This window comes from Periplaneta americana, chromosome 14 (assembly GCF_040183065.1).
Source record: "Periplaneta americana isolate PAMFEO1 chromosome 14, P.americana_PAMFEO1_priV1, whole genome shotgun sequence".
Taxonomy (NCBI): domain Eukaryota; kingdom Metazoa; phylum Arthropoda; class Insecta; order Blattodea; family Blattidae; genus Periplaneta; species Periplaneta americana.
The window spans coordinates 107,372,054-107,389,046 of NC_091130.1; the positions used below are offsets into that span (position 1 = coordinate 107,372,054).

The following is a 16,993-nucleotide window of genomic DNA, read 5'->3' on the forward strand; positions in this document are numbered from 1 at the left end:
TATATATTATTATCTATTTATTCTTTCAAATATTCATATATCATTACATTTCCTCCACACGCATTTAGAAATTCATTCACCCACTTATTATACATACATGCAGCCATCCATTTACGTATATATTTAGTACAGAAATAAGAATGACAGAGAAATTACTCGTAAAATATTTGAAGGAAACTAATTAGAAAGCGCTTTGTCTAGTCTATAAATTTCACAAAATGTTGTGAAAAAATCTTCAGTTAAGTGATTGACCCACAAAAGCACAAATTTATTTCTTCTTCTTCCAATTCGCCTTAATAGTCTGTGCATGGCGTATTATAATTTGTCTGTGATCGGTTCAGCCTTGTTTGTTAAAGTACCCCGTAGCTTTGCAGTTCTTCGACTGAAAAGATGATTCGTCAGTGTCATGTGAATCGTTCTGAGAACAAAAATATTCCGCGGGGCACAGTGTAGGAACCATTCATTGACCTAATATGTACCGAGACGAGTGTACGTACCTTGCAACCGAAAGCAGAGACCCTCAAGAAAGAACCGTTGTTTGGACTACATAGCTACAGCAATAGAACTTTTTATTAAACGTAAAAAAGTTTCGCTACTAAATACTTCCGGAAACTGTGTTCCCAGTAATGAATCAGCATTGAACTTCTACGAGGATATTTCAATTGGAGAAGGGACAGTTGTGAACTGCTATGCACAGGAAATCGTTCTCATACGAGTATGCAATCCAAAAAGTTCACCGCATCCCCGGCAGGCATTTTAAACACATGTAGGACATGACTTGCAATCTAAGTGGATTTTGCAAACCTCATTGTACTTCCGATCGATCACATCGATTACCTCCGCCTTAATTACAATCATAGAACATAATAAAACCTGTTCATTGATGCTGCCAGTAGCACTGTTGTTCGATCCCCGGTATATTGTGCAACTTGTGTCGAAAACAGTTGCTGTAGGAGAGGTTTCCCTTTCCACTTTAATTCTACCACTGCTCTATTTCCACACGTCTCTATTTCTCAGCTGGATTATAGCTTCATAGTAAAGAGGACCAAGACTCCAGCTCGGACAAATCCTGTGAGATGACTGTCTAAAAATCTGCTACGAGCAGACTTTTCCTAATACATCAGTTTGCATTCCATTACAATATCCACATCGCTTCATCATCGCCATATCGTTACTTCTTAGTTAAATGAACAGATGACGGAATTTCATCAACGAATACTTGATTTCGATCCTTGGCAGAACCAACGATAATTATTTTAATTTTTATTAGGTTATTTAAAGACCCTGTATCAACTATGAGGTTATCTAGTGTCGATAGAATTGGTGATACGTAATCGAAATGGTATTTGGCGAGTTGAGTCTGAAGATTCGCCATAGGATTATCAAACATTTGCCTTAAATTTGAAGGAAATCTCAAAAGAAAAAACCAAATGGCTAATGACTGGGATTCAACCTCATGCCATAGTGCAACCTTAGGCCTATATTACACAATCAAATTTCTGTGTCACACAGAATATAAAAGATAAAATCTTTTACAGTGTAATATAGCATCTTTGATCACATTTCGCTGTGACATAGTTCTGTGATAGAAATTGTGGTCATCATCATACCCTTGATAAAATCTGTGACTAAGAAGAAAGAAAATGACGGATATTAAGTACACATGTTCTTTGAAGACCACAAAACTTTTAATATCACATTATGAGTCACACGAAATGTTTCATCATCCATTATTAAGTACTTCGTATAGGATTTGACATCTTCACGCTGAAGTTCTCTCAGTAGAGTTTTATGGATTCCTTTTGTATCTTTTCTCCTAGCTAATTTCTAACCGAATACGTTTTTTCTTCGATTTATTCTTTAGTATTAATGCAATAACTATTGCTGCGCTTGCAGTTGCAACATCATAGAACTGTTGTGGGTTCATTATTAGAACTGTGATGAAATAAAGAGCTTTGACATAGATGTAGTGTAATATACTCAAAATTTTACATTTGATCATATGTATATAATTGATAAAAAATGTTATATTCTGTGACACAGAAATTTGATATAGTGTAATATAGGCTTTATATCAGTAGATAAACGCGCTACCGCCAGAGCCACGCCGAGCCGCCGGTGCCTTGGTTTTAACCATTAAACAGGTAAATTAATTGAAAGTAATAATTAACGCAACTATCATTTTATTTATTTAATTATTATGTATTATTTTAATATGTTTATTTAATATTGTTTAATTATCTATTTAATGAATATGCCAATATTAGTAAATTTTAATGTACCATATGAAATATTTTGAATATACGCCTGAAGATGCCTAAATAGGCGAAAACGTCAGCAACGTATTATTAACTTCAAATGAATTATTTATATGTTTAAATATTTGTTGCTGTTTTTTTTTAATATTGATGTCATTTTCACGGATACTCATTCAATAAATATTCTTATATTGTAGTTGACTTGTCCGAATACCACTACGTTTTCCAAGATAATTTACTTTCAAGGTCATGGAAAATGTTATTTTGCCAATGTTTCATCAATCAGATGCTGCTATTGTATGTGTTTGGCAACAATAGTTTTTAAATTATGCAACTATAATTTTCGACGTTTGCCAAACGAAATTTTTGAAGCATTGTCGAAGCCGTCTGTGTAAGCAGTTGCGCGTTATGACATAGTACAAACACAGGGATAAGAGCTGCCAGATCATGGGACAAGTTTTCTTGACTGTACTATAGAAAGACGTAGTGACGTCACGGTAGCAGATGCCGGTGGGGTCGGGCACCATGATGACATGGTAAAGATAGGGAATAGGAGGCGGGTCCCCGAGCGGTCATTCAACCCTCTTAAGAGATTCGCGCAGTCATGGCGTGCACACACCCGATGTGGACGGTCCCGTTTGTTTCACCGTGCCCTCAACCTTCTGCGCCAGCTGTCAATTTCAAATACCGTAGTCGGCATTTCTGTTTGTTTACACTAGTGACATCTCGCTCCACAACAAACGGTGGTTCTCCAAGCATCAAGCTGCATTTCCTTCCTTTCCTCCTTCACTCTTCCTCTTCATTTCTACATTCTTCAGTCTTCATTTATTAACTTGTTTCCTTCTTTTAATTTTCTTTCTAGACATCATTTTCAGTCCATATATCCTTCCCTCTTCTTTTCTCATATCACTTCTTTTCCATTCCTATTCCTCTTTATTATATCTTATTTCTTCAATTTCTATCTTTTCCTTTACTTTTGCAATCCTTTCTTCTTCATGTCATTCTCCGTTCTTTTCTCCCTCCATTTTCTCTATTCAATTCTTCTTCCTTTCCTTTGTATATTTTATTTCTTCTGACATGATTTTTCGTTATTCCCTTCACATTTTAGTTTTTACTTTTTCGTTCTTTGGCATTCTTTCATCAGTGCGGTTTTAGACGTAACAGATCGACTATTAATCACATTTTTTGTATTCCACAGATATTGGAGAAAAAATGGGAATATAAGGGTACAGTACATCAGTTATTCATAGATTTCAAAAAGGCATATGACTCGGATAAGAGAGAAGTTTTATATAATATTCTTATTGAATTTGGTATTCCCAAGAAACTAGTCCCATTAATTAATAAAATATGTCCCAGTGAAACTTACAGCAGAATCCGTATAGGTCAGTTTCTATCTGATGTTTTTCCAATTCACTGCGGGCTAAAGCAAGGAGATGCACTATCACCTTTGCTTTTTAACTTCGCTCTAGAATATGCCATTAGGAAAGTTCAGAATAACAGTGATGATTTGGAATTGAACGGGTTACGTCAGCTTCTTGTCTATGCGGATGACGTGAATATGTTAGGAGAAAATCCAGAAACGATTAGGGAAAACACGGAAATTCTACTAGAAGCAAGTAAAGCGATCGGTTTGGAAGTAAATCCTGAAAAGACAAAGTATATGATTATGTCTCGTGACCAGAATATTGTACGAAATGGGAATAAAAAATTGGAGATTTATCCTTCGAAGAGGTGGAAAATTTCAGATATCTTGGAACAACAGTAACAAATATAAATGACACTCAGGAGGAAATTTCATATGAAGGTTAAATGGACAGATTTTAGGAATAAGTGCCAACAAAAACTGATAAAAGGAAAACCTAATTTCACTAAATGTTTATTTTACGTGTAAGGAATTGTACCAATTTTCGAAAAAGGATGTTAAATTGTTGAGGGCTACCAAATTAAAAGAGAAAAACTAAATGTTTTGTAAGTACTAGTAATTTAAAAATATCAATGTTCTATTCATTTTTATCTAATAAAGTGTTGTGAATTGTGAGAATATGGTACTGATTCCTCTTACTACTCTACTTTGCACATGCAAACAATGTGCAAAAAATGTTATGTTTTATTTAACGACGCTCGCAACTGCAGAGGTTATATCAGCGTCGCCGGATGTGCCGGAATTTTGTCCCACAGGAGTTCTTTTACATGCCAGTAAATCTACTGACATGAGCCTGTCGCATTTTAAGCACACTTAAATGCCATCGACCTGGCCCGGGATCGAACCCGCAACCTTGGGCTTAGAAGGCCAGCGCTATACCAACTCGCCAACCAGGTCGACAAACAATGTGCATTTGGCAATAAGTGATACTGTTAATTGTGAGAGATTCTAAATTTTTTTCTTAGGATATGCAGTGAAAAATCTTGCTTTTTTTTCTGACAAAAACCTGGCAACCCTAGTCACGACCCACACCTTGGGAACCACTGATCTACAGTTTAAACCAATGAGAGAGAAATCTGTTTGCAAACATACGAAAGATAAAGACGGAACAGGTACGTACATTTGTATTTACAGAAGAAAGAGGAAAAGGAGGAGGAGGAGGAGAAGAAGAAGAAGAACAACAACAACAACAACAACAATAAATTATAAGCATGAGCTCGCCATCTTTTATTAACTTTTACATGTGAAAAGAAACGTTAGATATAGAATTAATTATATATGAAGGCCTACGTAACCTACGTATGTCAGTGGACAAGGTTATACTAATGGCCGGTTTCACCAAGCTTCTTTAAATCAGCACAAACGACTTGTCAACAAATGGATCGTTTAATTTTAACGGAATCTTTAAAAGTTGACTATTTCACCAAGCCTCGTATCTTTAAAATTAACAGGCGTTTACTAACGAGGGGATTTTGTACTTGTATCTTGCATGTTTTGTTTTTCATACGACCATGGCTTCGAAATCGCGAATTTCATTGGTTACATATGATCATGGCTGACTTTGTTTGGCATGAAGAAACAATCATAGGCAAACGGGTAAGAGGCAGTAATTTTAAGAACATCTTCCTAAATACAGTATTTTGTCATACAGCAATTAAAAAAAAAAAAAAGACAGCTGCTTCCAAATGTAAATAATAGGAATGTAGAGCAGTTAAATTGTAGCTTCTAAAGGAAATCTGAGAAAATTTAGCGGACTACAAGGTCGACAGCTTAAAAATTGATGCCACAATTAATTATATACAAAGCATTCTAAGCAGTTATATTAGGCCTAAATTTAGGACGGGAAATCGCCTCTTCCATAAATTGCATACTACTTTTCCACTGTATTTCATGCAGATTTATTAGTACCCTGTAACAATTTTGCCATGCTTGTGTGACAGGATTCAGGAGAGATGTCATTAAATTGGATTTTAAGGGGTATCCATTGTCTCCTAAAAGAAAATCTCTTTGCACCCTTTTCATTTAAAAGGCATCCTCCTTTGGAATGTTGTGCTATCCGTGTAGACCGTAACATTATCTTAAACCGAGAAGAATCTGTTGGAGAGGCGTTAAGTGGGTGATTCCTATCTGTCGTATTCTAACCTATTACAATTTCAATAAACTAGCGCTGAGGTAGTTCTGAGGTAAAAGTGAAAATCGTTGAACTTATAAGGGATTTTTTTGTAGTAATCAGTTGATCGTATATGCAAGGCATAACAAAAAATTAAACTAATCAAACATAACCTGTCACAGATTCGTATGTGCAAGGTGTATAAGCAGAGTACGAAGGAAACTATCTCAGCGCTAGTTTAACCACAATTTTTCTATGCGGAGCGTTACATAGGCCTATGAAATTGTTTGAATATTGAAGGAAAAATAGGATCTTCTATTGCAGAATCTTTTGGCTATATTACTGCCAGGATATACGATTGGAACATGTACACAATCTATGTTGTCTATGACAACATAAAATTTAGCTATAAGCTTATTAGGCCTATAGAAATAATGACTATTGTAATGTTGGTAGTACGTCTGATAATTTATTCACATATCTAGACAATACAGCTTTTGATACCCCGTTCATATCATCAATTACTATTTCAAAACTTCCCGCAACATTATTTTAAAACGAGAAGAATCTGTTGAAGAGGCGTTAAGTGGGTGATTTCTATCTGTCGTATTCTAACCTATACAGTATACCGGTATTCAGTTTCTTCTAGAATCATTCTTACTACTTATTTCCTTAATGTGTAGCTTTCGTGGAATTCTTTATCACTTAAATCTTCAAAATGATTATTCCGAGTGTTATTACAACATATAAGTTCGTCGTTATGTTGAAGTTCTAAATAAAGAACTTCATCATCGAATAATTACGTCCGCCATGTTGTTGACTTCTTAACGCATCGTTACTGTTTTAACGCGACGAATAGGTCCTAATAAATTAACGATGAATTTAAAGATGCGTTAGCAATAATGATACTTGGTGAAACACAAAAACTGACTAACGTGTCATTAAATTATTTAACGAGACGTTATAATGATAACGAAGGTTGGTGAAACCGGCCATAAGGGTCTCTCCGTGTTTCTCCTTGCCGATGCAACGATAACAGCTTCCTAACGTTCCCATTACAGGCACGGACAGTAGAGGTCATCGTAAGCTAATGGTGTCATGACGTCCATGCACACAAGTTTGCTGGTGCCTCGACTCTGAATATGCTGGTGACAGACGAGGACGAGGTTGTGGCCCACATCGCAGAATTTTAGTACAGAAACAAGTAATTTGGCCAATCGAACCGCGCGACGTTAACTATAGTGGCGTCGTCACGATCAGATGCCGAGATTCAGGGCTAAAAATCTGCGAACTCAGTGCCAGATCCGCGAGGTTCGTGTCTACAGCAGTCAATTAGTTTATTACGACACAATTGAGGGAAAATTTGAAAAATGACCAGAGCGAATTGCTAATACAATATATTTTGCATTGAAAATTTAGAGCAATATTATTCCAAAGCCTTCGCAAAATTAAACTGTAATGGTAACTAAGTACCTAAATAGGCCTACCTTCGTACCTGTCGTCTCGTTCCAATTACCTTTCTTCCCGTCATAATCTAAATACACGTTCTCGCTACGAAACAGTATCAACAATACCGTCTGGCCGCGAAACCAGTTAGCCAGGGTTCGAATCCCGGTCGGGGCAAGTTATCTGGTTGAGGTTTTTTTCTGGGGCTTTCCCTCAACCCAATATGAGCAAATGCTGGGTAACTATCGGTGCTGGACTCCGGATTCATTTCACCGACATTATCACCTTCATCTCATTCAGACGCTAAATAACCTAAGATGTAGATACAGCGTCGTAAAATAACCTACTAAAAAAAACAACAATACCATCCCATCGCACCTCCTCATACTCATCCTCTTTCACAATAGCCCTGCCAAGACTCTGGAATTCGCTACCTGCTAGCATCAGGGACTGTCGAAATAAAACTGAATGCAAACGCAAACTTACTAGATACTTGGTCAGTAATTGACACTCGTTCAGACAGGGTTTCTTGTAAATAGTTATCTTATTCTAACATAAAATATTTCAATCTCCGGTAATTTCATCACTATATAATTTTATTATTCTAGGTTTAATTTGTACTTCAGCAAAAAAAAATCCTTCTCTCTTCTTAACTTCTACAATAAATTGTCTAGCCATTATTAATCAAGAAACCTTTTCGTACTTTTATTTTTATTGTAATTGTAAATTTAATTTTAATTGTAATTGTATCTTTAATATTGTGGTTGTAATCCCCTGGTAGTCCCGCGCCGTGGCGTCTTGGTCTAAGGCATCCTGGCTAGGGCTCGCGTTACGGAATGCGCGCTGGTTCGAGTCCCCATGGGGAAAGAAATTTTCTCATGAAATTTCGGCCAGTGTATGGGACCGGTGCCCACCCAGCATCGTGATGCACTTGGGGAGCTACGATAGGTAACGAAATCCGGTTGCGAAAGCCAGCTATAACGGCTGGGAGGATCATCGTGCTAACCACACGATACCTCCATTCTGGTTGGATGATCGTCCACCTCTGCTTCGACATGTGGGCGTGAGGCCAGCAGCCGGCTGGTCGGTCTAGGCCCTTCACGGGCTGTAGCGCCACGGATTATTATTATTATTATTATTATTAATCCCCTGGTAGAGCGAAAGAGAAGGCCTGATGATCTTATATCTACCAGGTTAAATAAATACTAGACCTACCACTACTAAGCAACAATAAGTGCAATGTAATGGGTATAGTTTTATGTTATGAAGAATGGTTTCTCTAGCAACAAGTTTCTTTGTGGGAATTCTACCTTTCAAGGTCTAACAACATTAGCTGTAAATACAACAAAAACACGATCGTGCAAAAAGATATTTTACATCACATCTATTGCACTGCACTCTACTCATATATTATGTCATGTTACGTTATATTATATTATATTATATTATATTATATACTATGTGATGTATGCAATGGAAGGGGTAAGGAACTGGCCACCCTACTCCATTATCTCCTGGTCTAGCTGCCTCATGAGTGATGTCTTAGGGGTGTCACTTATGAGGTTCAAACCTGTCTTCGGACAGTTGACTAAACAACAACTAATATTATATTATATTATATTATATTATATTATATTATATTATATTATATTATATTATATTATACTATATTATATTATATTACTTGTCAAATCATATCGTATTATATTAGACAATTTTGTCACCACGTATCCATTTCGTTGTAGCACATGCTTGGACTTGTCTCTAGCTGCACAAGTGTAGACTCTAATTATGGGGCCGGGATGCATCACCCTGACAACACCCACAACGTTACAACATTAGCATTCTGTCTGCTCAGGTTTCAGCAGGTCTACCTTGCAAGGTCCACTTATTTAGCGCAAGGCCTTAACAAAAGATTCCGGATCTTTGCGAAATCCACTTGTCCAAGGTTCGACTGGTATCGCGCAATTTTTCATTGCGCAATTTTAACCGGCATCTTTGAAATATCTGACAGCAATTTACAATTTAAGTGAAAGTCAACGGTGTCCGCGTCTGATTGTGAAAGCAAATAGGGGACGAGTAAAGCACAATGGCGTGCATAACGTTGAGGAGCTTGAACGGTGAGTGGGAAAGTGAAACAATGAAACATTGTCCTTTGAAGAGGAAACGCAAATCCATTTGGAAAATTATCTATCGGTTATAAAGTGAGGTTATTACAATTACAATAAGTATAACAAACTGAAAAGGGAAACACTTCACCAAGTTTTTGTTTTCAACTCAGAATAATTAAATAATGTTATAGAGCTTGCTCTACATTCCACATTATACATTCCAATTCATATATTATAGGGTATTACATTTTAACCAACGTATTTCTTTGTAGTTTCAAGCAATTTCTATATTAAGTAATATCGTAGATAATATATGTAACAGATAGCTCATCTCTATGTTAAAATCGGCAGCACTCTGAAGAGAATAACCGCCAGGATCGCCACCCGTCCGCCGTAAACGAACACGAGATGGCAGTACAGTCGCTAATGCAATTCAAATGTGAGTTATGACGTGACTTATATAATAACTAGATGGCAGCATAGTAAACCTGGCGAAAGTTGTTACCGTCAAAGCCTATAAGGCCGAGCAATCTGGGTATATAATATGATCTAGGGTAATATATAACATACAGGTCTGGTACAGCTCATGCATTATGTCCAGATACTCCCCCACTCTTCCTACAGAGCTGCTGACGAAATTGGACGAGTCTACTTATGAATTATAGGATAATGGGTTAATCTCTGCCTTGAACTCAGTAGACACACGCCCGACCTTTCCTTCTACTCCTACCCCCTCCACGTTGTTCCCATACTGTACATCGCGAGTGTCTTGAAAAAATGCATGAGATGTACACCAAAATAAAATGCATAATTTACTACGTAAAACTGCAATGGAACATACATACATATATACTACACATCATCATCATCATCATCATCATCATCATTTAACTGTTATGGAATTAGGCCACTTCTTGGTTTGTTCCGGTTTCACTTCAGGTTTTTAATCAAGTAGTCTCTTAATAGATCGTCCTCGTCGTCGTCTTTCTATTCTTTATAGTTTTTAAATACCTATATAACGTATTATTTATACATACATAATGCATTATTTAACACTTGCACAGTATTCAATGTGGTGCAAAGTTTCCAGATTTTTATATCGTCTCATGTACTTAGAATCAACCAATGGCCGGTTACTAGAACGTCAGATATCTATTTGATACACTATTGTTCGCATTTCTGAAACGTCGGATAGTAGTTATCAACTACAGAAAAATTCAATATGGCAACTGAACAGCTGATACCTAAGCCTGGAAATCTTGATGTTATGCAAATTGATCATGTTCAACGGAGTGCAGCTTGGGGAATTATAAGTAATTCATAAGCTTACTACTTTTGTTAAGGAGTAAAATCACATTCTTCATATTTATGTTGGACTGTGGCAATAATTACATAAGGTTAATTATAATTTCGGTAATAGTGAAGAATAATGTCGGAAAACAATTATTATAATATGAACCGTTCAGAGCAAATGTGGTGTAAGTCAAAGTTGGGTAATGAGGTTTAAAGTAAACATTCTGTAAAATACAGCGCAAAGTAGCAATTAATATGTCCTTCTTGCTATCCACTGAATACTAATAGTTTAAATAAATTGAATATTAATTGCTACTTTGCGCTGTATTTTACATAATGTTTACTTTAACCCTCATTACCCATTTTTGACTTACACCACTTCTGCTCTGAACGGCTCATATAATAATATAATATTATAATTACCTCTGATTGAGGTTCTGGCTGATATGTATATGTACATCTCACTTGACGATATGTATCAGAGGAAGAACATTGTTTGTATGCATCTGAAGTCTGATTAGTGAAATAGCCTATGTAGCTAATTGGCGATGTATGCATTGGAGGGGGAAAGGAACTGGCCACCCTACCTCATTATCTCCTGGCCTAGTTACCTCATGAGTGATGATTTATTGGTGATACTTATGAGGTTCAAACCTGTTTTCGGACAGTTTACTGAACAACAACACTATTGTGATAATTAATTTCTCTAAATAGAATATAAAACTCTCACAATAGGAAAGTGGATAGTATTGGTGGAATGAAAGAGGGGAACGGGAGTACCCTGAAAAACCCTCTGAAACGTCTGCTTTGTCTACCAAAAGTTCCATCACGCATCGTGTATTGAACCGGGGACGACTGGATGGAAGAGTAACGTGCCAGCGCTGAGTTACAGTCGCGGGTAAACTACGAATATATTACACAGTATATTAAAATTTTAATACCACACGCAGTATACTATACAGAATGTTCCGTAATTCCTATTATACATTTCTAGGGATTGTAGAGGAGACTTTGTAGATGAAATTTTGGTGCGGAACTCATGTCCGAAAAAGTACCGTTTCGGTGCTACAAGAATGAACATTTAAAATCTCTTGTATCACGGTTGGCAACTCAATTTCACAAAGGGTGACGTCTGAAGTCACCTGATGTCATACAATCTGACGTACTGCTTCAAACTTCATTTCACTTGCCATTCAGTCGTTGATGAAAACCATTGCCTTGAACCAAAAGAACGTAATAACAGAGACTCACCATTGAAGTTGGGCGAGTGTGGGCTACAAGACAGGCTCATCAGCACCAACGCCGCTGTGCATTCGTCCATGAAATCCTCTTTGCCATCATCCTGTGACGAACTCGGCCTTCGTTTTCGGGATCTGAAATAATAACATTGATCAAGGAACTTCGTACAATTATTATAAATGTTAAATACACGACATTGGGTGATAGTCGTCGTACATTATTTCCCTTTACTAACAGATTATTCAGAAACTATCATATGATCATATGGCGTTAATGACCGATAGTGTAATAAATGTTTGGAAAATCGAAACAGCCGAGAGAGTAGAAAATTATAACCACTACAAGCACAATAACCTTATGGTAACTGTTAGAAGTCATCTGTTAACAGCCAAAACAGTGATGTAGTGAAATGGTCACGTACTGGTATTGTTTCCTTCATCGCTGCAATTCTAATCGAGCATATTTATGTCAATGTGAGAATTTTTACATTTACTTACATCAATTTTCACAAGAGTTACATCATTTTTCAGAAAATATGCTGAAAATGGGAGCCCCGTTCAGTAATGCATGTACTAACTCTTTTTACGACGTCTGCGGCCATTTTTTTGAGCATGCGTACACTGATGTTGTTAATCTCCGTTGTTATGTTCCTCTTTAGTTCATCCAGAGTGTGCGGCTTGTTTTTGTATACCCTTCCTTTAAGATAACCCCACAGGAAGAAATCCGGGGACGTCAAATCGGGGGAACGTGAGGGCCATAATCCTTGAGAAATGATACGCTCACCAAAAAACTCGCACAAAAACTGCATGGTTTCATTAGATGTGTGACATGTGACACTGTCCTGCTGGAACCAACAATCACGTTCATCATTGTCAATAAGCGCAATAAACTGTGTAATGATGTCTATGTACATAACACAGGCCGAATTGTTAGGCACTGCCACATCTTGATAATTCCTATGAAATTCGTCTACAACACGTGCATAAGTACGACTGGAAAAATAATGTTCCACAATATAAACTCGTTGCTCTTGGGAAAACGACATGTTTGCCGAGCAATAAAGAAAGGACTACTGTAAGCGTCAGTGTATACATACACATCACAATGACATCTAGGTTTGTTGCTATTAATACCCATGATGCTATCTAGCAGTAGCCGATAGCACTTTCCAACTGCACTACACAATATAGACACTATAATTTTAATGTGCGCGACTTTTGGATCGCTCTGTACATAGGTACTTAGCCTACATGTTGACTGCTCTGTTTACAATACGAGATCCCCGTCCCTGCTCTAGAAGGTCAACAGCATAAAATTGGTTGTCCTTTAATTATTATCAGGGAACGGATTTATATGGACTAAAAATATATGAAATATGTAAATATATATGTAGTTATTTTTACCAAAATATGGAATTAAATATGGATTTTTACCAAAATATGGAATTAAATATGGACTTAAAATTATAAAAAAATGACTATGTACGTTAAATATTGGTACATTTTAATCAAACTAAACAAAAAATATAATGGACGTACCTTATCTTCCAATGTAGTTTCAACAAAACACAATTTTTATTGTCTGTTACCATAACAATAGGTTACAAACATTTCTTTCAAGTGCTGAAAAGTGAATCTTCTTCTATTGTCTCTGAGGATAGATTTATACTGACTAAAAGAGCGTTCGACGTCACAAGAAGTAACTGGTACATAATTCAATTTCACAATGTCTGCTGGGGATAAGTCCAAGTTAATCTTCACTGTTGATTCACCACTCATCACAGCAACAACCTTTTGTAGTTCTTCATATCCAGGGTTTTTTGAAAGTACAGTGTCCACCTTAGCTCTTACTGCATCTGCAACTTTACCTCTACCACGATTCAGTTGTTCCACAGTACTATTTATAATTTCAAAACTTTCAGATAGTGAAAGGTGCCTATTTTGGAGACTTTTGAGCGTTTTTATGATGCATGAAAATGTATGCTGAATGTGAGCTAAGTCATTCTTCACACTTATGTCACAGGTAACTGTTTTCGCAGTATCAATTGAGACTGCATCTTCAGAGTCCAATGCAAGGAGAACATTGTTAATAGAGTCTATATGTTCGGCATAATATTCAACTGCTTCTAGCCATGTACCCCATCTAGTTAAAATTGGCTTTGGTGGCAATGGAATTTCAGGGTACATTTCTTTCAACACGTTAACTCTACTGGGAGCTTTGAGAAATACTTTTTTCACTGATGAAATCAACAAATCTACTTTAGGGAAATTGTCTCTGACCACTTCTGCCACACGATGAAATGCATGCGCCACACAAGTAAAATGAGTCAATTTAGGATATACAACAGATAATGCTTGTCCAGCTTTGACCATATAAGGGGCAGCATCGCTAATAAAGAATAACACATTATCGTACATAATACCCTTTGGCCACAGGATACCCATAGCTTCGTTGAACAGTTTAACTATAGTTTTGTTATTGCACTTTTCTAGAACATCACAATGTAAAAGAATTCGTTCAGAATATTGTTCACTTAACAAACCGATAACTACATTACCAACAAGTCTACCTTCTTTGTCGGGAGTCTCATCAATGGAAACCCAAATTGAACTATCTTTAATTTCATCTCTTATCTTCTGTATTGTCTCATCGTAGATGGATGGAGCATACGTCTTCCTAAGTGTTGACTCATCCGGGATTGTATGTTGAGTATATTTTTCAAGGAATTCCCTGAAGACCTTATTCTTTAGTTTGTAGAGAGGAATATCAGCAGAGATGAGAGAACGGCACAGGTCGATGTTAAACTCAGATCTTACATTCGATGTTGTTGGTTGTGTTAAAAACAATTGTCTCTGCTTGGAATTTAGTTGTTTGTTGGCCTGATGTTTACTAGTTGTAATGTGTTGTTGCACCAGGAACTTTTGTGTAGATGATACTGCACACTGACACAAATTACAAAATAATATTTTATTGTCAGTTGATAAACCATCTTCTTTAAATTCTGAAATGTAACTTGTTAGTTTTGATTTTAAATTGACTGAATGACGTACTTTTGGCATATTTACCGTCTTTATAGTATGATTTACAAAACTGAACCTATGTGTACTCTGACTGGCATTTAACTGTTGAGCTGCACAACTGAAGTCTGTTAAAAATTTTAAATTAAATTAATACAGTTTTGTAACTTACTTTCCCATTGTTGATAGGACTGCTAATTTTCAAATAACTCTGATGTTAAAGGGATTACTGAACATGTGTTTAAATCTCTATTGTTGAAATGTATTTTTAAAAGTTAATGGAATTTTGTTTTGTTTTATTGTTAAACCAATATAATATGGACTGTTTTATATGAAATATGGAAAATATATGGAAATTAACGAAAATATGTACTAAACTCTAAAATATGGAAAAATATGGAAAATAAAAGTAGGATTTTTCAACCCTACACATTGTGAAACATAAAGATAATGCAAAATATAAATTATATTAGCTTTATAAGTAAATATGTATTTACATATAAATCCTTTCCCTGATTATTATCAACCCAAACTTCAATACTGAAGTAGTATCACAACTATTGCACCAATCTGCACGGTGAGACTCGATTGCAATGTATAAAAACATAGACAGGCTTACTGCATTGTTCGACTCATCCGTACGCCGAGCCGTAAGTTGATGTTTACTTCGGTGTCTACGCCCCGGGCTTTTCTTCTACGGAAACTAGACAGTGACTACAATAAGATGATAAGTAATTATTAATTTAACATCCTGTTACACTACAGTCTACACAGAAGATGTTGCATTGTAATTCATTATTTGAAAAAAGATTGATGAATTGGCATTTACTAGTGTTAGTTATTAAAGCACGTGTAGCTTAAAGCTGTTTCGGTGTATACACCATTGTCAGAGCCTACTGGATCATAGCGTCATCTTGATATCGCTGCCTGTTACAGGAGTGTGTTTGTGTGTGGTAATGTGGAGTCAAATAGTGAGTGTGTTCTGAAATTGATCTGTGTGTTGAGAATTTGATTAGGGTGTGTTTTAGTGTGTCTGTATATTTCATATTGTTCTAGTATGTTGAGTTTTTGGTTTTTGGGTTGGATGTGTAGGATTTACATGTCTGTATTTATATTATTGTACGTATGGTTAGCATTAGTTATATGTTCGGTATATATAGATATATTGTGTCCTCTAGTTATTGTTTTAATGTGTTCTTTGTGGCATGTTTGGAATGATCTGCCTGTCTGTCCAATGTAGAACTTGTCGCAACTATTACATGTGAGTTTGTATACGCCTGTGTGGTTGTATTTATTTGTTTGTGTTGTTTGTGTGTTGAGATGTCTTTGTAGTGTGTTTTCTGTTCTGTATGCTATGTTGTATTTCTGTTTTCTGAATGAAGATGCGCTCTTATGTGTGCTTTTGTTTTCGTATGTTAGTGTGATGTATTTCTTGTGTTCTTGTGTTTGTGTTGTATTTTGTGTGTTTTTTTGTTAACTTTTTGTTTTGTCTTCCTTATGATGTTGTCTATTATGTTTGGGTTGTAACTATTTTCTTGTGCTATGTATTTGTGTTCACTTCTTCATTGTAGTGTTGTTGGCTCATGGGTATGTTGAGTAATCTGTGTACCAGTGTCCTGAATGCAGCGTGTTTGTGTTGTATAGAATGGTTGAATGTGTTGTGTATGTGTGTGGTGGTGATGAATGGTTTTCTGTATATTTTGAAAGTGTGTGTGTTGTCAACTTTTGTTATGGTGATGTCTAGGATATTTATGGAGTTATTGTTTTCAAGTTCCAGTGTATATTGAAGTTTTGGGTATATTTTGTTTACGTATTGGTGTAGTTTGTGTATTTGTCGTTTGTTTCCTTTGTATAGTATGAGTATGTCATCTACGTATCTGTGCCAGTATATTATGTTGTCTGCATATTTGTTGTGTTCATTGTTGAGTATGTATGTTTGTTCTATGTTGTGTAAAAATATCTCTACTAGTATGCTAGAAATGGGTGATCCCATTGGCAATCCGTCAGTTTGGGTGTAGTATTTTTTGTTGTAAGTGAAATAGTTTTGCTTTGTGATGATGTCTGTGATTTGGATGATTTCTTCGATGTGTTCT

General features: G+C 36.2%; 1 protein-coding gene across 2 annotated transcripts in view; it reads right to left on the reverse strand.

Moving 5' to 3' along the window:
* Glut4EF (Glucose transporter 4 enhancer factor) overlaps positions 1-16,993 on the reverse strand; it is a 293,098-nt gene that overhangs the window by 148,570 nt on the left and 127,535 nt on the right. For both annotated transcript variants that reach the window (XM_069845865.1, XM_069845864.1), the window contains one exon: positions 11,896-12,017. In XM_069845865.1, coding sequence (XP_069701966.1) covers positions 11,896-12,017 — 122 coding nt within the window. The remainder of the gene's footprint in view (positions 1-11,895; positions 12,018-16,993) is intronic.